The sequence below is a fragment of the Rhinolophus hipposideros genome (assembly GCF_964194185.1).
Source record: "Rhinolophus hipposideros genome assembly, chromosome: 5".
NCBI classification, from domain to species: Eukaryota; Metazoa; Chordata; class Mammalia; order Chiroptera; family Rhinolophidae; genus Rhinolophus; species Rhinolophus hipposideros.
The window spans coordinates 51,753,560-51,780,078 of NC_138051.1; the positions used below are offsets into that span (position 1 = coordinate 51,753,560).

General features: G+C 35.0%; 1 protein-coding gene across 6 annotated transcripts in view; it reads left to right on the forward strand.

Annotated features, from left to right (window-relative positions):
* RNF111 (ring finger protein 111) overlaps positions 1-26,519 on the forward strand; it is an 82,584-nt gene that overhangs the window by 18,966 nt on the left and 37,099 nt on the right. For all 6 annotated transcript variants that reach the window (XM_081050010.1, XM_081050012.1, XM_081050014.1 and 3 more), the window contains exon 2: positions 15,997-16,889. In XM_081050010.1, the coding sequence (XP_080906136.1) occupies positions 16,016-16,889 (874 nt within the window). In that variant the 5' untranslated portion in view covers positions 15,997-16,015. The remainder of the gene's footprint in view (positions 1-15,996; positions 16,890-26,519) is intronic.

The following is a 26,519-nucleotide window of genomic DNA, read 5'->3' on the forward strand; positions in this document are numbered from 1 at the left end:
GACTCGAGGAGTTGAACTGGCAACCTTGTGGTTGAGAGCCCACTGGCCCATGTGGGAATCGAACCGGCAGCCTTCGGAGTTAGGCCACAGAGCTCCAATCGCCTGAGCCACTGGGCCGGCCCCCAAAAGGATGCTTTTTATCGAATATGTTTTTCAGTACAGGATGGCATATTTGATAAGAGCTGGATCCTGATATAAATTAAAAAGTTAAAGATTGGATAAAGGAAGGAAGATGTTGGAGTTTGTTGTTGATAGCCTCTATTTTCTCTGCAGTTAAGAGGCGGCGTTAGTCATTTTCTTAAAATGAAAATATGTAAAAGGAGTAGAGAGGGCTTGAGGAAATAAATATTTGGGTCTTTTACTATGAGGAATGGGCAAATAGGTATAAGAAAGAATTGCCAGGTAGTTATTATTGGGCTAGTAGAAGTAAAAAAGAAAATCTTTTAATCAAAAATATTTGGCCATGGTCAAAGATGATTTAAAGATGATTTAAAGAACATAGCAACAGCCTAAAAACGAAGGCAGGAGAATGGAATCCAGGGCTTGGCCTTCTCAGATTTTCTCCTCCTAGACTTTGTTACTGTTTCCTAGGGTTTTTTTTTGTTTTGTTTTGTTTTTGCTGCCTTACTTACAGTACATACCCCCTCATACTTTTAGCTATTTGTTCTCTATATTCAGAATTTCATTTTGGTGGAAGTAGATAATTTATTGACTCTAGTGATTTTATTTTTCTCCAAGTCGGTAATGCTAAAATCTATATTTTCAGACCTGATGCTATTATAGGTGTATTTCCGTTTTATTGTCTTACTATTATTTCAAAATCTAAAAATCCAAAAATAAATCCCTGCATTCTCTTTCCAGTTAACTTTATTTCCAACAATGAATTATGTTTCTTTCCAGGTACCCAATCAGAAGGCCTCAGAATTGTCCTGGGCTTTTTTCTATTTTCATATCTTATTTCTTTGTCTGAAATGACTCTCTTGTTCATCTCTCCTGCCTCATACTTCGCTCTACCCTTCCCCCTTTAGAACCACCCTTTGCCTCCCATCACTCCAAACTTTCTCCCTGGTCTCTGACTGTCCCTCTATTCTATTGCTGTCGACAGCTGCTCAGTTAAATGTGCCTTAACTGTGTTAGGCAGAAACATCTAACTCCTCACTTCTTTATGATTTGACTCAAGCTTATTTTCTCCCACGAAGAAAGCAAAAAACAAAACAAAAAAGACACCCAACATGAGACTCCCTTTTCTTGCCATGTCTCAGCATTGTTTAAAATGAAGGGTTTTCTTTGCCTATCGTCACCTGTGCACCCTTCATGGCTTGACCTGGATGTCACCTTGTCTATAAAGCATTTACCAGAAACACAATTGCTTCCTTCTTTGTGTTCCGAGTGCTTTTATATCCTTATTTATAGCATTCTATATTTTGGTTATTTTCTGTCATACTAAATGATGAGCTTGAAGAATAGGACTCTGTATCTTACTTATATCTCTGCACATAGATCCAGCATACAAAGTAGTTATTTTTAAATTATTTGAATAACTGGGCATATATAAATCAAAAATTTTCATCTTGACTTTGTTAGTCCACCATAATTTGTTTCAGATAGTTCCTGCTTCTCACAAAGAGGCACTCACTGCTTCCTGGAGGTGGTTCTCTTCAGAGTCTTATGTAAGCCACAGTAATTTTTATTTTTGTATTTTTGATTTTGGTTTCTCCTTCTTTAGGGTCATTCAACATATGTGACTGCTTATTCATAAGAAAAAGACCAAATTATTTAAAATTATTGACAAAAATTAGTTCAAAATGTTCTATGTGCTCCTGTAAAGATTTAAGATCTTAACTTAGCAGTATGCTTTAATTCTACATTTAGATCGTGCACCTTCTTAAATTTTGATAAGATATTAGGCATGTTAAAGCAGATATCTTTCCATTTTTAAAAATATTAATCGTCTTTAAGTTGGCTTTTATCACTTTGAGAAAGAACTCTGAATTCATCAAGTTCTAATCTCCAAGGAAACCTGGAGGCTGCTTGAAGCTCAGTGTTGGAAACCAGATGTTTAAATAACAGTAATCTCTAAGAGTAGTTTGTAAATTTGAAGCTTTGAAAGTTGGCAGATTGATTACTTGAAGTAGTATCGAGAGTGAAAGATTGTTTTCCTTGCACATTATTGTTTGACTTCATGCTGGCACTTTTCAGTTAACCCAACAATAATTGCTATACTTTTAATGATGAAAGATTTTGTGAAATGGTTTGATGGTAAGTGATTACTTTCCAAGCATTAAAATTTTTTCATAAAGGTAAGTTCGGAAACAACATGCCTAGATCCGTACACTAGTGTCAGCAACTGAAAAGCATAATCAACTTCAAATTTGACAACTCCATGGAGATTTGCCAACAGTCATATGGCATATTTCAGTTTCTGTCATTAAGCTGTCCAGGATTGGTCGTCATTTCTGGTCACTAAGGAGGAATTTTATGCCTAGTTAAGATTCCCATTAAAATCGTAGGCATATATCTGATTTTTATAGCAAACTATTTTTAACAGTTATGTCCTACTCCAGTGGAAAAATAAAACATATTCTGTTACAATTATTACTTTCTTTTATTAGCTTAAAACAATTATTGTTTTTCATGGTTCTGTGGATTTAGTGGGCTCAGCTGGGAGCACTTATGCAGTTACAGTCAGAGATGTACAGTCAGATGTGGAACTTAGTTCATCTGAAGGTTCAATATCAATTCGGTTAGATACTCAAGAAGGCTGGAACATTGAGGTGTTGGTCAGACATCTCTCTTTCTCCGAGTGGCTAATTTGAGCTTTTTCACTTTTTTTTTTGGAGGTCTCAGTTGGACTTCTTAGGGTGGCTGCCTACCCTTTGAGTGAGCATTCTAAGTGAATGAACTTTCCAAAGACAGCATTCCATTAGACCAAATCAGAAGCTGCAAGGCTTCTTCAGACCAAAATTCATCAGTCTCTTCTTAAATGTTCCCCTGATTGTTCTAAGTTTTTAAATTAGATTATTGACCTTCTTCTCAAAGCTGTTTTAATTATTTTTATTCCTTTAAAAAAATCCTTGTACTTTGATTTCAAAAGTGGCAAATGATTATTTTATAAAAAATTCAGATCATACAAAAATTTGTGAAAAGCTCCTAACCCAGTGCTGTAAATCTCCACCCTATAATTTCAATCCCAAACTGTGTGTATTTTCTGTATTTTCACCATGTGTATATAAATGTAGTTTATAAAAAAGATCATGTTAGAACAGCCTTATTTGCAACCTGCTTTGAAAAAGTTACTTACTTTCTGTGTCAGTTTATATAGAACCTACCTCATTTAAATAGGCTGCTTAGCAGTTTATTTTATGGATATACCCTAATTTTATCTTATTTGTAAAAATTAAAGCTTCATAAAAAAAGGAAAAAACACCTGAGTTCAAATTTTCTCTTTCACTTCTACCCTCCTCGGTTGTTGTTTTTTTTTTTTTTAATTTATTGGGGTGACAATTGTTAATGAAATTACATAATTTCAGTGTACAATTCTGTATTACATCATCTATAAATCCCATTGTGTGTTCACCACCCAGAGTCAGTTCTCCTTCCATCGCCATATATTTGATCCCCCTTACCCTCATCTCCCACCCCCACCCCCGTTACCCTCTGGTAACCACTAAACTGTTGTCTGTGTCTATGAGTTTTTGTTTCTCATTTGTTTGTCTTGTTCTTTTGTTGTTTTTGGTTTTGGTTGTTTATATAACTGTTCAGTTATTATTTTAAATTAAATGTTGAAAGATCCAGTGAACAAAATGAGAAACTAAATGCCAACAATATGAATTTGAATGAATTTTTAGGTTTATATATTCAGATTATTCGAAAAAAATACAATATTTGTAAAGGCCTAACATGTGCATGGTGATGGTATTTATGTTTTATATTTTTAAAAATTATGACTTCTAATTTATAACAGAGCCAGTTTGGAGTCTTTGCTCATCTAGAAATGAGGTGTCTCAACTTATGAGGATTGTCTTTTATATCCTTTTGTACAGTTGTCACTTTTTTGCATGTAGGTCTTTTTTGGTTGATTCTCTTAGATTTTCTTGATAGAATATATTTTTTGTAATAGATCATTAGCAATATCTTTATATCGCATATGTCATGTTGCAATATAAATTCCAGAGTCCAGGTTCCATACCAGAAATGTTACACATTTGTGCAGTGTGCCCTATGATTTGTAATACTGCCTTTCTAACCAGTTTAAACTGACTCCCTGATACTCTTCAGGCTTGCCAGGATAGACACACCCTTCATTTTGCTACTGGCCCTGATAATAACACGATCGTGGCTAACGCAGTAGACTGTAATATGTTGAACTCCACCCAGTTTGTACTGATAGGAGATGTTAGGTGTGTTTTTCTTTGATGACTAATACTTAGGGATTCTAGAATGCTTTAAACAAGACAAACAAGAAATTAATTATGTTCATTGAGTAATAAAAACCTGTTATTTGAGAGATATTTAATTTACCTTCTTAAAGTAGAATATCTAGTATTAGAAATTACAGAGCTGAAATATCCGGCTCCCAAAACTTTAATCCTCCACAGTAGAGTCTGTAGAGTTATTTGCTTTTGTAGGTTTTGTGCCAAAGAAACTTAGTCCCTTATTTCTGTGCTTTTAGGTTCTATCGAAACAGTTGATTTCCTTTATTTCTAGGTATAAGGGAGGTCTTAAACATTATATATCGTATGTATGCAGCTGCTCCTCTAGAAAAGACATTAATTAATGATAATAGTTATTATGCCATGTACTCTGCTGGGTACTCTCATTTGATGCTTAAAGTAATTTTACAAGGTAGTTACTATTATTATCCCAATTTTATAGATAAGACAGTCGTAGGGAGTTTAAGTAATCTGCCCAAAATTATACAGCCAGCTAGTCAGGGACAGAGTCAAGACGTGAACCCAGGTCTTTTTAGTACACAAGTGAATGACACTTATTTTTGCTTGACTATTTTTACTCCTTTTTTGTCAGTGATCCCACTTAAATGTGGAAAATCACCTTCCCTGTTTATCACTCAGTGTCCTTTGTTTCATTTTCCTTATTGTTTTCCCATATTTCTCAGATTTAATAAAGGGTTTTTGGTTCATTTTCTCTAGTTTCCTAGGATAGTTTGAAAATATAAGATTTCTTAGTCTTGAAGCCTTCCTCTCAGTAATTTTGGTCCATCAGCTAGTTTTTTACCGTAAGTCATTTCAGGTCAAGTTTGTACTGGGGGGGGGGGGGACAGGGGACAAAAACTCTTCATGCACATACTAAGCCTTAGCTGAGGATAGTCAACCCATGTGAAAGCCTGAATGTACGAGTAAATATGATGCTCTCTAAGCTTTTCAGTTCCCCTTTAGCTCTCGGAGGAGATAGTGATCCTAGGCAGACCTCTTACAAGGCAACTTTCAGAGTCTGACAGTTTTAAAATCCATTGTATGTACCTTTGTTTCTTTTAATGTTATGAGCGATAATATCCAAAGCAACATGGAAAGGAAGATGTCTCTGAATCTCCTCACATGGGTATCCTATGTCCACTTCCTCTCTCGTCATTGTCCCTTTGGATATCTGTTTAGTTTGAGGAATAGAGTCCACATCTTTGGATTTAGGTCTCTTAATCCCTTCACTCTTTGTATAAATCATTCTTAATTCAATGATTTTTAAATGGCAACCATAAGATTGACTGTGTGACTCTAGTAAATAACAGGACACTCCCCGTTATATCATCATAGCTCCATCCAGTGAGACTCCCTGCCCTTCCTCCTTTCTACCCAGCAGTAGAGAGATTTTACTTCGTTTCTAAGAAAAGTAAGGAGAAATTTTGAAGTTGTTTGTCATAAAACTATGAACAGATCTGCAGTGTTCTGAGGGATTTCAGATGACAGGAAGTCTTTGAAAGTGAAGAGAACTACAATGCTAAGTTCTCGTGTTTTACAATTGAAAACATTTGCTAATGTTTTGGGGTCACATTAAATTTCCCATTAATTTTTGCATGCTTGACATAATAATAATTCTTTGCACATAGGTCCTGTGTGTGTGTCTCTTTCAATTTGATACAAAGTATTAATCTTTTCACCCCTGTTGTGAGAGGCATTTTTTTGTTTTATAATATTTTCTAACTAGCTACTTACTGTTTGTTTAAAGGAAAGTCATTGATTTTTGAGTATGATCGAGGTAAACATATGTATAACTGCCCTGTCTTACTCTTTCCAGTGGTTTTCCTGTTGGTCTCATTTGTTGATGTCATCTGCAAATAATGACCAAAAAAAAAGAAAAACCACCTTTTTAATATTTATATCCATTCTCTGTTTGAATGACTTGACTAGCCTTTCCAGAACAATATTATATGGTGATGACGTGTTTTCGTCTTGATTTTAAGAGAATGCCTATAGTGTTGCAACCTTAACCATCAGTTTTCTTGTTTGTTTTTTTCTAAGTTGTGCAGGCCAAACAAAACATGTCTGAGCAGAATCCAGCTACTTCTCTGGTTTGAAGACTTATTTTTTAACCCCGGACCTTGATTCCTTCCAAGACATAAGTAGTTTCCATAGATTTTTTTTGGAGATTCAAGCATATTCCTATTTAATACTTTCTATGAACCTAGAAGTAGCATGTAGATCAGGTTACCAATTTTATAGAGGAGAAAATCTCTTGGTTCCCAACTGTCCTCTTTTTGATCATTTTCACTCTTTTAAGCGCTTGTTGGATACCCAAATATAAGAGAGTCTTCTGTGATTCTAGAGCTCCTAGAAATGAAGATTGGGCTATGGTAAATGTTCAAGAAGCCTTAGACATTATCACATAATTTTATTATTGTCATTTGCATTCTTCAGATTCTCCTCACGTTCCTGTCTTAGGCATTGGCATCACCATATTCTTAGTTACTCAGGCCAGAAAGACAGCAGTCATTTTCTACTTTTATTCATTTATTCTTTTACCAATTAATGCAATTTAAAAAATATTCATTGAGTACCTACTATGTTCCAATGAACTGTTTTAGTGGCTAGAGATCAGGCAGTGAATAAGGCAGACTGCTTTCTAGGAACTTGCATTCTAGTGAGGGGACTTGTACAATATATAGTAAATAGGCTAACAAGATAATTTCAGTTACTGGGAATTTAAGTACTTTCAAAAATCAAGATGTGATGTTGAATGATGGGGAAAGAGATTGGTTCTTTAAATGGAGTCTGTGTGATTTCAGGTCCTGAGAAACAGATACCACAACAGGATTTAATGTGCAAAGATTTTGGGGTGGGGGGGTTTGTAAAAATATATATACATATAATATGAAATTTACTATTTTAACCATTTTTAAGTATACAATTTGGCATTAAATACATTCACATTGTTATGCAACCATCACCACCATCCATATCCCAAACTTTCTCATTTTCCCCAACTGAAACTCTATATCCATTTAACACTAACTCCCATTTCCCTACACCCCTAGCCCTTGGCAGCCACCATTCTTTCTATCTATGAATTTGACTCCCCGAGGCACATCATATAAGTGGAATCATACAGTATTTGTCCTTTTGTGACAGGCTTATTTTACTGTGTCATCAAGCTTCATTCATATTGTAGCGTGTGTCAGAATTTCCTTTTTTTTTCTTTTCTTTTAAGACTGTTTGTTTTAGAGCAGTTTTAGGTTTACAACAAACTTGAGAGGGAGGTATAGGGATTTCTCATATTTTCCTTGCCCCCACACATTCATAACCTTCCCATCATCAACATCAATCACCAGAATGGTATATTTTTTACCAATGATGAACCTAAATTGACCCATCATAATCACTCAAAGGTCCATAGTTTGCCTTAGGGTTCACTCTTGGTGTTGTATATTCTGTGTTTGGACAAATGTATAATGGCACGTTTCCATCACAATAGCAGAGTATTTTCACTCCCCTAAAATTCCTTTCTGCTCTGCTTATTCATCATCCTCCCACCCCCTGCCCTGCAACCACTGATCTTTTTATTGTCTCCATAGTTTTGCCTTTTCCAGAATGTCACATAGTTGGAATCATGTAGTGTTTTTGATTGGCTTCTTTCACTTAATAAATATGCATTTAAGGTTCCTCCAGGTCTTTTTGTGGCTTGATAGCTCCTTTCTTTTTAGCACTGAACAATATTCCATTGTCTGGGTATACCCGTGTATTTATCTGTTCACCTCCTGAAGGACATCTTCGTTGCTTCCAAGTTTTGCCAATTAAGAATAAAGCTGCTATAAACATCTGTGTGCAGGGTTTTGTAGGGATTCCTTTCGTTTTAAGACTGAATAATTTTTCATTATATGTATCCCATGAACATGTGTGTACAAATATCTGTTCGAATCCCCGCTTTCTTTTAGGTATATACCAAGAAATAGAACTGCTGAATCATACAGTAATTCTGTGTTAATTTTTTGAGGAATTGCCATTCCCTTTTCCACAGCTCCTGCACCATTTTACATTCCTACCAGCAATGCACAAGGGTTCCAGTTTCTCTACATCCTTACCTACGCTTGTTATTTTGGGGGATTTTTTGATAATAGCCATCCTAATGGCTGTGAAATGGCATGTTGTATTTTCGATTTAACTTTCCCTAATGATTAGTGAAGTCATTGAGTGTCTTTTAATGTGCTTTTTGGCTATTTTTACATCTACTTTGGAGAAATGACTGTTCAAGTCCTTTGCCTATTTTTCATCAGGTTGTTGTTGTGGTTGTTGTTATGAGTTCTAGGAGTTCTTTATGTATTCTGGGTATCAGGTGTATGATTTGAAAATATTTTCTCCTACTCTGTTGTGTTGCCCTTTCACTCTTGGTACAGGCATACCTCATTTTATTGCCCTACACTTTATTGCGCTTTGCAGATACTGCTTCTTTTTACAAATTGAAGTTAAGACTTTCCACCAGCAAAAAGATTACAGCTTGCTGAAGGCGCAGATGATGGTTAGCATTTTTTAGTAATGAAATATGTTTTTAATTAAGGTGTGTACATTCTTTTTTAGACATCATGCTATTGCACACTTTAATAGAGTACAATATAGTGTAAACATAACTTTTATATGCGCTGGGAAACCAGAAAGTGAGTGTGACTTGCTTTATTGCTGTACTCTATTGCAGGGGTGTGGAACAAAACCTGCGGTATCTCTGAGGTCCGCCTGTATTATTCTTCAGTGCACAGTGTGCAAGGATTTTATTAGCGGGGAATGCCCATGCGAGAAAATGAGGAATGAGCTGGAGAAGACTCAGAGTCATCATACTGTTCATGCAAGTCTGACCCCGAGTGAAAGAGTAGAAAGGAGGGTTGGGTAAAGTCCAAGGAAGTTTCAAGCAAGGCCATCAGGGAGTCCTAGACCCAAAGCCATTGGAGTCCTGTTTCTCCAAGGACAGGTCTGACTTAGTATACTTGGCACACTCAGTCACTGGCCAGGAGCAGCCTATGGGAAATGTGACTTCAGGCACATGTCAGGGTGGATGTCAGAGCACAGCAGCTGGGGCTCCAGATCGATTGAGCTCTCCATAGTTGGAAGCCTGCAAGCCACACTCTCACAGCTGCCAATGAGCAGTCAGAGAAGACCTCCAAAGAGGTGACATTTAAGCCAAGACCTGCATGTTGAGCAGAAGCTAGTTAGCCTTTAAAAAAACTTTGGAAAAAGAATGTTAGGCCTGGGGAACACAAAGTGCAAAGGCTCTGAGACAAGAGAAATCTTGGCCGTGTTTAAGGACAAAAAGAAGGCAGTTTGGCTGCAACCTAGTGAATAAATTGGTGAGTTATAAGAGAGAAAAAGGGGCATGAGATTAAAAAGGTTCTTGCAAGCTATGGTAAAGAGTTTGGATTTTATTTTTGAGACATTTGGAAAGCACTGGAAAATTTTTTAGGGTTGTACTCTGATTTATATTTTTTAGGATATACCCAAGTTACTGCATAGAAATGAATTGTTGGTAAAAAGAGGAAAATTAATTAGGAGCAGCTTGCAATAGTACAGGTAAAAGATTATGATCATTTGGACTACGATGGTAGCACTGGATTAATTCCTACCCAAAGCTTAACAAAATCCTAGTAATTTTGTCCTTCATTAATTCTGGGTTTTGTGCTTTACCTGTTCTAATCACTAATCCCTTACTATCTATTGTATTTTCTCATATGGCAGTAACCTCTTAACTGATTTTTTTCTGCCTACAGTTTTGGCCCACTTCAAACCATTTTTCACACAATATTATTACTAGATGATCCAACTAAAGTGCCACTATAATGCTGTAACTTTCTGGTTTATGAAGTTTTCAAGGTGTGCCCATTGTCTTATATTTTAGAATGGTTTGCCTCTTCTACTTCATCTACCTCCCTTTCCCCCCGGCCTGCACTCTTATCTCCTGTTCTGACTCTTACTTATCCTTCAAGTTGTGGATTCCTTCCTGAAGCCTTCTCCAGTCACCGTCTTTGGTTCAGTGTCTTGCACTATCTTCCCTTTGGCGCCTTACATCCTGTATTTGTCACTCTCCTCAATCTGTGAATTCTTTGAGGGTTAAGACTGTGGGGCTCTGTCGTGATTCTGCTTTTAGATGTTAGTAAGCTGATCCAGTGTCTCCTGATACACGCCATAGATCTGCTGGAACTATTGGTTCAACAAATGCAGTTTTCAGTATTCTTTGATTTTTATCCTGGAAGTCCTTTGTACATGATCCTATTTTCTTCTGTACTCTGATAACATTATATTTATACTTGCCTCTTTTAGAATTTTTAGTGAGTTATCTGTAATTATTTGTTTATTTCATCAATTCCCTGGGTCAACAAGCATTCAAATGAGTCTTTTGATAGTAGTTAATAGGCTATCTCCTGAACTTTATTGTTTCTTCAGGGTAGGTTACCATTGGCGATAATCATTGGTCTTTTTTTTTTTTTTTTTAAGTTACAGTTGACATACAATATTATGTTAGTTTCAGGTGTACAACATAGTGATTTGACATTTATAAAACTTACAAAGTGATCAACTCGATAAATCCAGTACCCATCTGACACCATGCATAGTTATTACAATATTACTAACTATATTCCCTATGCTATACTCTACATCCCCATGACATTTATTTAGTAAGTACCAATTTGTGCCTCTTTATTTTTTTTTAAACTTTTACTTATTTTAAGTGTTTTTCCAGGACCCATCAGCTCCAAGTCAAGTAGTTGTTTCAATCTAGTTGTGGAGGGCGCAGCTCACAGTGGACAATGTGGTGATCGAATTGGCAACCTTGTTGTTAAGAGCACCACGCTCTAACCAACTGAGTTAACCAAGTTCTAACCAACTGAGTTAACCGGCTACCCCCAATTTGTGCCTTTTAATCCCCTCTCCCCTTCACTCATCCCTCCAATCTGCCCCTGTCTGCAACCATCAAAGTCCTCTCTGTATCTATGAACTCGTTTCTGCTTTGTTTGTTCATTTATCCTGTTCCCTAAATTCCACATATAAGTGAAATCATGACGTTTGTCTTTCTTTGTCTGACTTACTCCATGTAGCACAATACCCTCTAGGTCCTCCATGTTGTTGCAGATGGCAAGATTTCATCCTTTTTTATGGCTGAGACCATTGGTCTTTTTTCATGTTTTTATATCTAGTCTCCTAAAACAAGTTGAGCTTAAGTCTTGGCAGTTTCACAATAGTTGTTCTGAATATAACTTCCTTCTTTCAATCAGATATCAGTCTACAAGTTAATTACTATTTGCTAATATGTTTATCAAGTTCTCTTCCTTCTTTTTTTTGGAGTGTGTGCTTCTAGTATACCTGTAAGAGCAAAAGTCTCTTTTTAAGAAATTTAGTTTATTTGGGGTACTTAGCTAATGTACTTATGAGCCCAGAATGATGCCTATTGGGGGAAAATATCTTTCTTGCTATTGAAATTTTGACTGACTGTTCAGAATATATAACAAAGCATACTGTCCACACTATCTAGCTACAAGCAGTGATGGTTATAAAGCCTTGAGGTAGTAGGAGAATATCCTCTTAGGCACTTGATTATTCTGACACTGGTACATAGTAAAATAAATACAGGTAAAAGAGAATTAAAAATTAAAATATGCCCTAAGTATTATCCCTGTAGTATAAATATTAATTCTTTTCCACTTAATTATATAAAAAAAGATAAATTGGACATATTTTTGGCTCATTTTCTGATAATCTCAAACTTTTATAGAAAACTACAAGTGTTTTTTTGATTTCTTTTAAAATCTTTTTCCTTTAGAGTTCTATAAAATTAATCATCAGATTTTATGTATTAAGTATTTATATTTATCATTGGTAGTAAAGATTCATACCAATAATGATGACTTTCTAAACCAATTTAGAACTAGTTCTTCAAAGTTGTATCAGTTATCTTAATGGGTTTTCACTCCTCTTATGCTCACATATACTTAATTTATAATTTAACTTGCCAAATCCTAACCCTTATTTTCATTGTTGAAAGTTAGCATGTTTAGCTATTTTAGTGCTTTTTTTATGTAAGGTTTACTACTAGTGGTTATCCTAACCTAATATCAGGGGTAATTAATTGGTATGCTCCCATTATAACATAGCAATATAATGATTGAATGAATCCAGTGCAAAAAGGGACTAGTATTATGGTTTCAGTGTTAAAACAATGTATAATAGCAAAGCAGTCATAGTGTGGATAAGGAGATAGATATATCTAATGTATAACTTGCCTCCTGTGTAAATTAGATCAGCCAATAATTTTTATGGGAGTAAAAGACTATATTATGATTTTATCAAATAGCATATAGTTCAGAACATTCTTTTGGTCCTTTGTATTAATTTTGCTGCCTTTTTATAGTTAAAAAATATAGTATTGATTATTTATTTCTTTTCATGAACTTACTCCTCTTTTTCTCAGTTCAAAATAGAACGTGAGTTTGTACTCCCTTGGTGGGAACATCTCAAGTAATACAGGTTGTTAATTTCGCATTGAATGACTGGATGACACAACTCAGAGAACAGTTACTGGTGTAGACACACACAACACATACCATACCATACGTTACCTCTCTTCTTTACTCCCTCTCCACCCCTCCACTTGGAAGAAAAAAAAAAATCACCAAAACCAGAGCAGAGTTAACCATAAAGAGTTCATTGTTTTGGCTTTGGGGCATAAACTGATGGAAAAGAAATTGAATTTAGTAAATTATGCTATGAATCACTTCTTTGTAAATTCACTTATGGATTCCTGTTCTCAGAATTTATCTGTCCTTTTGGCAAGTTTTCATTGCCTCTCAAGATTTTCATTACCAAGACCCAGAGGGTATTTTATAATTGAGGATGAGGAGTCTAAAACAATTTTTTTCTTCACCATATAAAGACTATTTTCTCAGAGATCTAACTCAGCACAACTCCTGGGAGACGTGGACATCCGGGAGCCCACGCATACCCCAGATCTTTCCCAGTGACTCTTGATGCTGTCAAAAAAGGGACCCATAGTCACCTGATGTCCAGAAAACTGTATACCTGCCCTCTTTACTTTTTGGGAACAGCATTCTTGAGATGTAATTCATGTACCGTACATTTCTCCCTTTTTAAGAGTGTAAGTCAATGGTTTTTAGAATAATATTTACAGAGTTGAATAACCATCACCACAATCAATTTTAAAACATTTTTAGTTCGCCAGAAGTAAACCCTATACTTTTTGACCGTCACACCTCATTCTTCCTACTATCCCAAGTCCTAGGCAATCAGTAATCTACTTTCTGCCTCTATTTAGTTGCCTATTTTGGAGATTTCTTAAGAAAGGAGTTTTGTGACTGGTTTCTTTTACTTAGCTTAGTGTTTTTGAACTTCGTATCATGTTGTAGCATGAGTCAGTACTTCATTACTTTTGATTACTGATAACCCATTGTATGGATTTACTAACTCATCAGTTGGTGGACGTCTGTGTTGTTTACACATTTTGGCTGTTATAACTAATGGTGCTATAGATATTTGTGTCTAAGCTTTTGTGTGATTGTGTTTTCATTTCTCTTGGGTGTACACTTAGGAATAGAATTGCTGAATCATATGATAACTCTGTTTAATCTTTTGAGGAACTGCCAGACTGCTTTCCAAAGTGCCTCACCATTTTACATTCCTACCAGCAATGTCTGAGGTTCCTTGTCAACACTTGTTATTATCTGTATTTTTTATATTGCCATCCTAGTTGTTCCCCCTTGAATATTAAATCACATGTACTTGTGCCTTACCATTGTAACTAATGTTTTATTTTTAATTTTTAAATTAAAGTTTATTGGGGTGACAATTGTTAGTAAAGTTACATAGATTTCAGGTGTACACTTCTGTAACACATTATCTATATATTACATTGTGTTCACCACCCAGAGTCAGTTCTCTTTCCATCACCATATATTGGATCCCCTTTACCCTCATCTACCACCCTTCTCTCCCCTTACTTGTGTTTTCTTGCACTTAATTATGGTGATCCATGTCTGACTGGCTGCCTCTTGTAGTTTGCTGATTGCTGTGCCCAAATGTATACCCATGTTTACGTTCCTCCTTTACTACTGATCCTGCTGAACTGCAGACAGGGCTTGATGACTGATGTTGGATACAGCACCGCCTGCCCTTGTGGATAATAGTAACAGAAGTTAGAGGTCTGATAGCTTTGTATAGAAATAGGCTGTTTCATTTTTTTAATTACTGTCATCTCTTCTGATAGTAGTTCTATACTAAGATAAAGTGGGAGACCTGTGAAGTTATATATTCCTATAAGTGTCATTTGTGGAGAAGCAAAAAGCTTTCTACTAAATATTTATCTCTCCCCCCCTTTTAGGAAGTGGTATAAAAGTGTATGCTAAGTGCAGAACTAATCTATGATGTTAGAAGTTAGGATAGTGGTTACAACTTCCGGTGGGTGAAGTGACTGGAAGGGGATTTCTGTGGTGTTGGTTGTCGTAAGTTTCTTGATCTTGGAGCCAGTTACATAGATGTGTTAACTTTGTGAGAATTCATCATTCTATAAATTTACAATATGTGTGTCTGTATTATACTTTAATAAAAACATAAGGTAAAAATGTTAACGTTTAATCACATTTTGCTCTTCATTTGTTGCATTAACTATGTTTCTAATGAATATGTTCTATTTTTGAGTCAGGATATTTATTTTACATTATCACCATTCTTGTATGTACCCTGCATTGATGTAGATGTTTTAATTTCAAGTTGCCTTGTTTAGCAGCTCATAATTTCAGAGACTGATTTAGATACACTTAGCTTAGCTGTAGGAAGTTTGATTTTATATACTGCTGTGCTGCTTTGACTGAATAACCTTCAGCAGCTCACAGTGTTGGCTTGAGTTTTCCTGTATGTATCTAAAACTTTCTGAAACGCAGTTGTGCCTACTGTATCGGTGAGTTCAGATTCTCATTAGAGAATAGAGTATCATGAAGGAAGAAAGAACCACAGGAAAGAGAAGCTGTATTCATACTGGTATTGAATATTCATACTGGTAAAGAACCAGGGGAAAGAAAGTATTCATACTGGTTCATTATTTATAGTAATCCATCCAACATAGTGACCATCTAGATATACAGAAATATTTAATATAATTACCACTTTAAAACGTGATATCAGGAGAAAAACATTGTGACTCATCAAAGTCTTTTGAGTACTAATCCTTTTATCTATTTTTACGATAATAGGTTTTGAAGAAATTATTGATTTTGACCAAATATATAATGTTGCTAAAGGTGGGAAGATAAACAGTAAGATCAGTTTTTGGTTAGCAGGAGTTTTCAAGTAGGCTTCTGTACTTCTAAAAATAGAGGTAACAGAAAAATGTTTTATAAGAATAATAAAATGACTCATGACAGCCATTTTATATCCTGATAAGAAAAGCGCAGCTCTGCCCTATTATAGGGATGTTCTCAGTGGAATTGGAGAACTCTTCAATTAAATTGTATAATAAAACCCATTAACAATCTTTTTAATATCTGATTGTGTCTTCTAGGCCTTCCTTAAAGTTTCCCATGTCTCGATGGACTCCTGAACATAACGAGCTCTATACTTTAAAAGTGGATATGAAGAGTGAGATTCCTTCTGATGCGCCACAGACACAGGAGAGTCTGAAAGGGATCCTCTTGCATCCAGAGCCCATTGGGGCAGCCAAAAGCTTTCCTGCAGGAGTTGAGATGATTAATAGTAAAGTGGGGAATGAATTCTCTCATTTATGTGATGATTCTCAAAAACAAGAGAAGGACATGAATGGTAACCAACAAGAGCAAGAAAAAAGTGTTGTAAGGAAAAAACGCAAAAGCCAGCAGGCTGGCCCTTCGTATATGCAAAATTGTGTTAAAGAAAACCAGGGAATATTAGGGTTGAGGCAACACCTAGAAACACCAAGTGATGAAGATAACGATTCCTCTTTTAGCGATTGTCTTTCTTCTCCTTCATCTAGTCTGCATTTTGGAGATTCTGATACTGTGACTTCAGATGAGGATAAAGGAGTCTCTGTGAGACATTCCCAGGCCGTTGTGAGTGCTAAAAGTAGAACTCATAGTGCACGGTCTCAAAAGTGGCCTCCGACAGAGACAGACTCCGTTTCAGGATTGTTAATGAAAAGACCCTGTTTTCATAGCAGTTCATTAAGGAGACTTCCATGCAGAAAGAGATTTGTAAAAAATAATTCCTCACAGAGGACACAGAAACAAAAAGAGAGGATATTAATGCAGAGGAAAAAACGAGAAGTGTTAGCCCGAAGAAAATATGCATTACTCCCCACTTCTAGTAGTTCCAGTGAGAATGACCTCAGCAGTGAATCCTCTTCCAGCTCATCCACTGAAGGAGAAGATTTATTTGTTTCTACAAGTGAAAACCACCAAAACAATCCAGCTGTTCCCTCAGGTAAAAATGTTTCTTAAGTTGAGTAAAACATGGAAGCTATTGCATTGTGTTTGTGCCTATTTTCTTCTAAATTTTAGTGATTGCAATGTATTTAAAAGGAATATGCTGCTCTATAAACTTTCATTTTTAAGCTATAGAAATTAATTACAACTATAGTATTAAACCATGATTCCAATTCTAAAACACAAATTTTTTAAATATTTTAAAATTTTAAATTGCAAATTTCAAAAATTTATATTTTTTGACAAAATTAAAGCCATTTTATACATATTAGATTATATTTTATCAATTGTTGATTTATGGTACAGTTTCTTTTTTCCTATAGTGCTTCTTTAGTATGTTTAACTTTTATGAATACTTTTTCAAATAGCTGTGTAATGGATTTCTTTCACATTCAACCACAGTGAGCAATTCTGGTCAATGAAAAAGACTACTTAATACTAAGTATTAGTATCCTTTAGGTACTATATTCTTATTGTTTATCATTACCTTGTCATATTTTTTATAATTGAAAAACGATTTCAAGTATTTGAGAGGCAACTTGTATTCTAAGACTTGTACACAACTTTATGGTCCTGACAGGACTCAGTAGAGCATAAGATTTAATCAGTTAAAAATGAAATTGATAGAGGATTAGCTGGATTGTGCTTTCACCTTCCCCCAATAATATTTAACTGGAATAAGTTTATGTGCAGAGTCTCTGAAGTGTATGTTCCACATATACCATTTTTACAGTGTGTTGTGTAGTAATTTAAAAGAAGTTGAAGTGAGCATTGAGGAGTAAAGTCTGAACTGAGGGAGAAGATTGATTTCTTTTGAAAGTATAAGGAATTGGGAGATAGGGAGAACTTTTCAAAGGGCTGAGATTATGGTTTTTAATACTGACACAAAGCTCTTCCAGTCTGCTTGATGTCCTGCCGGTTAAAGCTAGAGCCTGCTAGTCTACTGAGCAGATATGCCATTTCTCCCTCTTTTTTTTCTCCTTCTATATCCGTTCCTTCCTTTTCTAAGACTCTCTTTCCTCTTCCACTTCTATTTTTCTATCCTGGCCAGAACCCTGAAACCAGTAACTTTGTTCCTAATATTAGTCTTAGTCATGTTTAGTTCATTTTTTTTTTTTTAACCTACCCAAATATTTGTTATAAAAAGAGTCCTAGAGAAAACAGTACACTTGGGAGAAGGTTACTGCAACCATTCCCTGAGGTCTTACGCAAGAGGAAGGTGAGAATAGGAATTGTCCTGCTTCATCGTCACATTTCACATTTTTCTCAGTTGTTGGTTAGAATGTGAAGAGTTTAGTGAGAGGGAGGAGCAGAGTCCAATTTCTGCTTGAAATTAGTGAGGCAGGATGGTTGGTGATGTGAAGCAGCAATTCCAAGGAGCTGATGTTTGTAGGAGGCATGAGAAAGTCAGAATCACTGTCTTTTTCTAGGAAGAAGGGTGTTTATATATTATTAAGTATTCAAGATAAATGCAAACTCTGTAATTTATTTTTAAATCTTATTTAATACTTATTGTAGCATATGGTGTTTTACTATTATTCTTGGAAGAATTGCATTATTTCAGCTACATTATTTTCAGACATTATCCTTAGATGTTTGTCTCTGGAAGTATAAATCCACAAGTTGAAACCAAGTACTCCTGATGTTTTCTGGTTTCTAGACCAGTGTTTTGTTTTAAACTGGTTTTTTATTCCTTTTCATAATGATTTAATAACATTCACATGGTGTGAAATTTTAAAAGTACCAAGCGATATAAAATAAAAGATTAAAGTTTATCTATCCTTCTTAGGGCTCAGTCTTATTACCCAGAAGTAATGTTAGCAGTTTCTTATCTCCTTCAGAAAATTGAAAGCATATTTAAGGGTAAATAAATAATGTGGGTTTTTAAAATATCGATATGTATAGTTATCTCATTTTTTTAAATAGTTACATAGTATTCCCTTTATATGGATGTTCCTAATTTATTTAACCAGCTCTTGTTGCTGAATATTTGCTGCACTGAACAGCCTTGTACACACATTTTTGTAATTTCTAAAAGTATATCAGAAGGTGTGTGCATTTTAAAATTTGCTAGCTATTATCAGAATGCCTTCCAAGGAGTTTGTATCCAGTTCATTTATCACCCAGTAGTGGATGATGTCATGATGATAATAAAAATATCTCGCATTTGTTGGGTATTTACTCTGTGTTGGTGATGTTCTGAGTGTTGTGTATGTTTTCTCATTTAATCCTCCCAACATGCTTATCAGGTGGATTTTGTTATTACCCTCATACTACAGGTGAAACATTTGGAAAACTACTCTAGGGTGATTCATATTCAGAAAAATTAGACAAATATTGATGGGACTTAGCTCTGTTAGTAAGAAATCTCAGCTTTTAAAAAATTGACGTCTTTAGATTCTTAAGAGATGGGGTTTTCTTGTAGATATAATTTTAATGTTGGCCTTCTGACTCCAAGCCCAGTATGTTTTAGTGTGTGTTAGGAATTAGGAGAGGGTTGGAATATCAAATTTTAATTAGATTTATCTAGTAAACTTTAATAATATGATTTGTATGGATGGATATTATTTTGGAGCTCTGAGACAAGTTTTTCATACACTGTTCATCAACACTTCCTGGCTATTGCTTTAGTGAAGCGATAGAATGTTTTACATGTTAAGTATTTTGTTACATCTTCAAACTCTTGAAGGCATAACAAGAGTTTGTATGATAATTAACTTTTTACCAAATCACCTAAGAATGAGTTATTTAAGTCAGTACTTTACATCGTATAACAAATTCCTTTGTTGTAATCAGTAGATTTCTGGGAATTCCCTGTTTGCCTCTTGTTTCATCTTTATTAATTATGTTTTAAATTTATTAGGACCCTCTATTCAAGCCTAGAAAGCCAAAATGATAGGTGACTTGGTTTGTTAGACGTTGACTTATTCCCAGTTGCCAGTTAGATTAAGAATTTATACATTCTGTTTTGTTCCTGATAATATTTGCCAAGAACTTCAGATATTTTTAAATAAACTAATAGAAGCTAAGTTTGAGAGTAGATGTTGATTTTAGTGATATTTTTCTGTGATCTATTTAGGGAGCCTTATCTGAACTGCTGCTTACAATTTTATTTTATAGTGCTGAAGCCTTGGGTTTTCCATTTTATTGTGCATATGATGAGCTCCTTATTTAGTTACTTTTTACTTAGTTAAGTATTTATAGAGTCTATCTCCTTCAGATTTGAAGGAAATGTGAATACCATCCATGCCCCCAAACAAGAGAGCCTAAATATGTCAATCCCATTTTCCTGCTGAGGAGGGGGAAAAAGAAGTTTTGGCTACCTTGAAATATATACTGTCAGGGCTATAGTTAAAATAGTCAGATGTCTTATAACTAAATTACTAATTAGTTGTATATATAAAATTGAATAAATGTTAATTTAGAAGTATTGCCTGTCAGTCAGTACCCACATTTTCTGTTATACCCACAGTTAGGCTTCTTAGACATCAGTGACTCAGTAATGGCTAGAATCATTTTTTGTCATCAAACACAGTTTTGAAGAGCATAGCATCCTCATCTACTTTGGGAGAGATACAGCACTTGCTGACTCCATGAGTGATGCTGTCACTGGAAATTTTATCCCAAACTCGAGATACCATTTTACCTCATATAAGAACTGGGAAATCTCTGCTTCCCATTTTTCTAAAAACACCAAAGCTGTCTATTTTTATTTAGAACTTTAAAAAAAGTTTCCAACAACTGTATATTCATATTTTCCAAGTATACTCCATACTATATTGACTTAAATGTTTTTGAAGTTTGCTTAATAATAATCAACACTTGGAATTGTAAAGTCCTAATACTAGGAATTATATCTAAATCTGTGAATGTCCTCCTTTTCCAAAAATAACATTGGAATGATTTTGTTATTTTTGTATGGAAATTTTCCCACACAAAAATGGAAGTAAACAGTGAACTTCCACATATTCATAATCCAGCTTTAGTTAATTTCACATTCTTACTTCATTTCTCACTTCTCACTTTTTTGTGTGTGGATAATTTCAAAACAACTTCTGTACCTCATACCATTTAATTTGTGTTATGTCCTGCGTATTTCCTGCAAATTGATAGTTAAATCTAAAAAGCTTGGTTCAGGTTCAGTTCAGCAAAACTTCCTTGGTGGTGCTGTGTACTCTCTATTGCATCACATGTTAAAATTGATTAGAGGTTCAGGTGATCCACTGAAAATATCATGTAATATTTGTAGCAGCTTTGATGATCTTCCTAGATCCATTATTTCATTATGGGTTACAAAATACTGTCTTTCTAATTCTTTCATTCTACGTACATTTACTAATTGAGGTTCTTCTGTAAGGAAGAATTCTTCCTTCATTACCTAATTGGTTATTCTGAAATACAGTCCACACAAGAAAGGCAAGATAAAAGCTTGATCCTTTACCTTCGTTTGCCACTTTTCAGAATGTATTGGTACTCTAGCAATATCCAAAGAGATTTTTAATTTTCAAGTATTATGAACTCACGGGTTTTAGCATAGTTAATGTTTTGCAACCTTTTTATTATTGTTGGTGCTCAAATAGTTTCATCTTTGGCCACTGGGAGTACCTTCGAGTTGAGTCTGTGTCCTTTTGATACCACCCCAGTAGTCTTTGATAACTTCCTCACGGTGATACAAGATGGTCCAGATTCGTCCTTTATATTTCCTGCCCCAAACCTGAAAATGACCATTTCTTCAAGTATTTGTGATTTCCTTTTATTGAGAAACGATAGTTAGAGGCTATACACTGGGAGTTAAGGTGTTCGTTGCTCTACTGGGTTATCGTTTTCTGGCTTTTTTTAATGGACAGAGTTAGGCATGTAAAGATTTTAGAAAAAGAAATCATTAATTTATATGAATATTGCCATTGAAAATTTAGACTTAGGATTTTTACGTAAGATTGTATTTTATATTTGGATGTCTTTACTCTTACATTGAAAATCTTGATTATTAACAATATTAATTACTTTTTTGTTTTATCCTATGCATACTATAAATATGTACATACAAGGAAACAGTTATAAATGAAAATATTTACAGTTATTACTAACAGTAATTCTAATGAATGTAAGATTTTTTTGTGTGTGGTTTGTTTTTGCCCTTTTCTGTGTGATTATACTGCCTATTTAATATGCATTTGGGTTCATTTGTTTTTTACGGGATTTTTTAAAAATTTTGCCTTTTAATTTTGTAAAACATTTACCTAGTTCCACAATCAAAACTTTTAAATGAGATATGTTCAGTGAGGCCTAGTTTTCTACCTCTACCCCCTCTTTTTATTTTTCTGTGCCATAGATAACCATTTTCATTTATTTTGGTTTGTTATTCCATTTTTTTCTCTTCAAAAATACAAGCAAATTATCTATCTATCTATCTATCTATCTATCTATCTATCTATTTATCTACTCTTTTCCTCCCCCTTACTCAAAAAGTCTCACTTCAGTTAATATATATAATAACTAATGTATAGAAATATAGAAGAATAAAAGATAAAAGTATGAATAAGAGATATAAAGGATATATATACTTTCATTGCTCTATTCATTCCTTTTCAGTTGTTTATTAATTGAACAGTTTGCTGACTTTTGCTATTTCAAATAGCACTCCAGTGAATAGCTTTTTGTATATGTCATTTAATATTTTTTCCATTGTGTCTTTGGGGTAGAATTCTAACAGAATTGTTGAGTCAAAGATAAATGCATATGTAATTTTTCTCTATGGGGATGATAACCATTTTGGATGCCCACCAGCAGTGTATGAGTGCCTATTTTCCCAGAGTCCTTCCAACAGAATTTGTGGTCATATTTCAGTTTTTTTGGTCCATCTGATAGATAAGAAGCAATATGTATATATGTATGTATGTATGTATGTATGTATATTTTTTTTTTCTGGAAATCTTATCGCCATTTATTATTATTTTTTAATTATTTTTTAATTAGTTTTAGGTATACAACTCAATGTAATAGACATTTAAACCCCTCATAAAGTGATAACCCACCGCCTACTACCCCTCTGACATCCCATATAGCTGTTACGATACCATTGACTATCTTCCCTGTGCTGTACTTCACATCTTGTGATTATATATACCTATATATTTAGTTATAGTTGACATTAAGTGTTATTCTACTTCAGCTCTTCAGGTGTACAGCGCAGTGGTCAGGCATCTACACAGTCTATGATGTGATACCCCTGATAAGTCCAGTGCCCATCTGGCACCTTACATGATCTTTACAACATTGTTGATTATATCCCATAATGTATTAATATTTCTTAATGTCTTCACCGTTTTCACCCTGCCTCCAACCCCACTCCCATTTATCGCCCTGACAGATCTAGTACCCATCTGACACCATATCTAGTTAATTACAATATTATTGAGTATATTCCTTATGCCATAACCTACATCCCCATGACTACTGTATAACAACCAATTTGTACTTCTTAATCCCTTCCCCTTTCACCCATCCTTAACCCCCCTCCCATCTTAAAGAAGTCCCTCTAAGATTCCTTGTAATACTGGTTTGGTGATGATAAACTCCTTCAGCTTTTTCTTGTCTGGGAAGCTCCTTATCTGTTCTTCAATTCTAAATGACAGCCTTGCTGGGTAGAGCAATCTTGGATGTATGTCATGTCAGTATATTTTTAATTGTTTTTTTTAAATGAGTAATAGTGCATATCTTTTCATGTTTACAGGTCATTTGCATTTCTTTTCTTGTGATCAATGTGTTCATACCTTTTGCCTATTTTTTTTTTAATCAAGATGTTGGTCTTTGTTTTCCATCCATTTTAAGAAGCTTTTTATATATTAGAGATAACAAATCCTATATAATAACATATTTCCCCCAAATATGTCATTAGTCTTTTAATTATGCTATACCTTTTTACCACTCCCAACATTTTTTTGATTAATTACATTTATTGACCTTTATCTTGACTGTTTCTGGGTTTTAAATCATAATTAGGAAAGTTTTTCCCAGTCTTGTTTTTAAATTAAAATTAAAGAGGTGGCAATTGTTAGTAAAGTTACATAGGTTTCAGATATACAATTCTGTAATACATCACCCAGAGTCTCTTTCCATCACCATATATTTGATCTTTTTTACACTCATTTACCACATCCCTCCCCTCTTGCCCTGTGGTAACCACTAAACTATGGTCTGTATGTATGAGTTTTTGTTTATTTATTTGTCTTGTTCCTTTGTTGTTTTCAGTTTTCTATACCACATATCAGTGAGGACACATGGTTCTTGACTTTTTCTGTCTGATTTATTTCACTTAGCATAATAATCTCAAGATCTACCCATGTTGTTGCAAATGGCATTATTTCATCTTTTCTTAGGGCAGAATAGTATTCCATTGTGTATATATACCAAGGCAGTGTGGAGATTCCTCAAAAAGTTAAGACTAGAATTACCATATGATCCAGCAATCCCTCTCCTGAGTATCTACCCCAAAAATCTGAAAACATTTATCTGTAAAGATGTATATGCTACATTGTTCATTTTCCAATCGTAATTTATAAGGAAACTAACCCATTTTCCCCTCGACCCCTTTTATTGTCTACTTTTTTTTACTTTTAAAGCACAGATCTTTTGATGTTCATCTTCATGTACAGTAGGAAGAATGGATCCATATTTTTTCATGTGGCTGTCTAATTGTTCAAAAACAAATAATTGAAGTTTTTCTTTTTCCTATTGACTTGATGATACCTTTCCTCATATGGTAAACTGCCACAGGCTTTTGGATCTATTTATGGAGTTGTCATTCTGTTCCATTGGTATGTCTATTCATGCACTAGAAACACACTTTTAATGATAGACTCTTACATTTTCCTGGTTATTCTTGCCTGTTTATTCTTCCAAGTGAATTTATAATCAACTTGTTTATCTGAGGATGGTGGTAGTGGGGACACACATGATGGTATTTTTATTGGGGTTGTTATTGTAGGCTAAATTAGGGTGAACTCACATATTTCGGATTTTGGGTATTCTTATTCCAGAGTGTAGCTTGTCTCTTCATTTGTTGAGGCCTAGTTTAGTATCCTGCAGGATATGCTTTAGATATATATATATATTTTTTTTTAAGCAGCTTTATTGGTGTATAATTTACATACCACAGAATTCTTCCATTTTAAGTGCACAATTCAATGATTTTAGTAAATTTAGAGTTGTGCAACCATCACCATAATACCGTTTTAGAACATTTCCATTAATCCCAAAAGATCCTTGCTGTTTGTTTGCAGTTAATCCTTGTCCTATCTTCAGTCCTACACAACCTCTTAGCTGTTGCTATCTCCACAGACTTATTTTTCTGTACATTTCATACAAATGGAATTATACAGGATGTGTTTTTTTCTGTCTTGCATAAGATTTTGTTTGTTTTAATTTTTTTACTGAGGAGCAGTGTGTTTCTCTAGGGCCCATCAGCTCCAAGTCGTTGTCCTTCAATCTAGTTGTAGAGGGCGCAGCTCAGCTCCAAGTCCAGTTGCTGTTTTTAGTCTTTAGTCACAGGGGGCGCAGCCCACCATCCCATGTGGGAATTGAACCGGCAACCTTGTTGAGAGCTCGCGCTCTAACCAACTGAGCCATCTGGCCACCCCTCCGGCAGCTCAGCTGCAGCTTGTTGTCTTTAATCTAGTTGTGGAGGGCTTAGATTGCTGGACAATGTGGGAATCGAACCAGCAACACTGTTGTTCAGAGCTCCCGCTCTAACCAACTGAGCCATCTGGCTGCTCTCAGCATAAGGTTTTTGAGGTTCGTTCATGTTATAGCAGGTATCAGTGATTAATTTTTATTATTTTATTATTTAGGTGTGTTTTTTTATAGTGTCTCATTGTATGGGTGTACCCCATTTTGTTTACCCGTTTGTCATTTGATGGACGTTGAATTGTTTCCAGTATTTGGCTATTGTGAATAATACCATGCTATGCTAATAATAATGCTATGAACATTTCAGTACAAATCATCGTGTATATATGTTTTCATTTCTGTTGGATACTCAACAGAAGAGTCCCAAAGAAGTCAAAGCTGCTACGACTTCAGTAACTTTGTGACTACAAAAGACAGGAGCAGTAGCTGGTAATAGAAAGATGCTTTAGACAGTAACCAGCACCATGTTGAGTAGCTGAGGCGCTGTGATACAGTTTATGTGACGAGTATGAACTTTGGAATTGGAATTAGGTTCAATTCCAAGTGTTGCTTACTGTTTGTGTGACAAGGCATTTCTGCTTTGTAAGTTTAAGTTTCTTGATGGAGGTAGACATGCAGAATATGGTGGCACAAAGTATGGGCTCACAAATTGGAAGCTATTATTATTATTAGCATCATGCCAGCCTTCGGCACAGAGAGACTAGGGTGATCAGTGATTACAGTGGCTGACATTGTTATGGCTGCTGCTGCCAAGAGAATCGGTGATCTCTTATCAGGGAATAGAAATGAAGTGGGGTTCATGAAGAGCACTGTCAGAGAAGCCATGTTTTTGTTACTATTGTTACACTACCCACAGTTTTTCCAGGCTGTTATATACTACTTTCCTCATGCTGTTTTAAAAGGTACAAACAACATAAGTAAACTTAAAGAAAACAGTTAA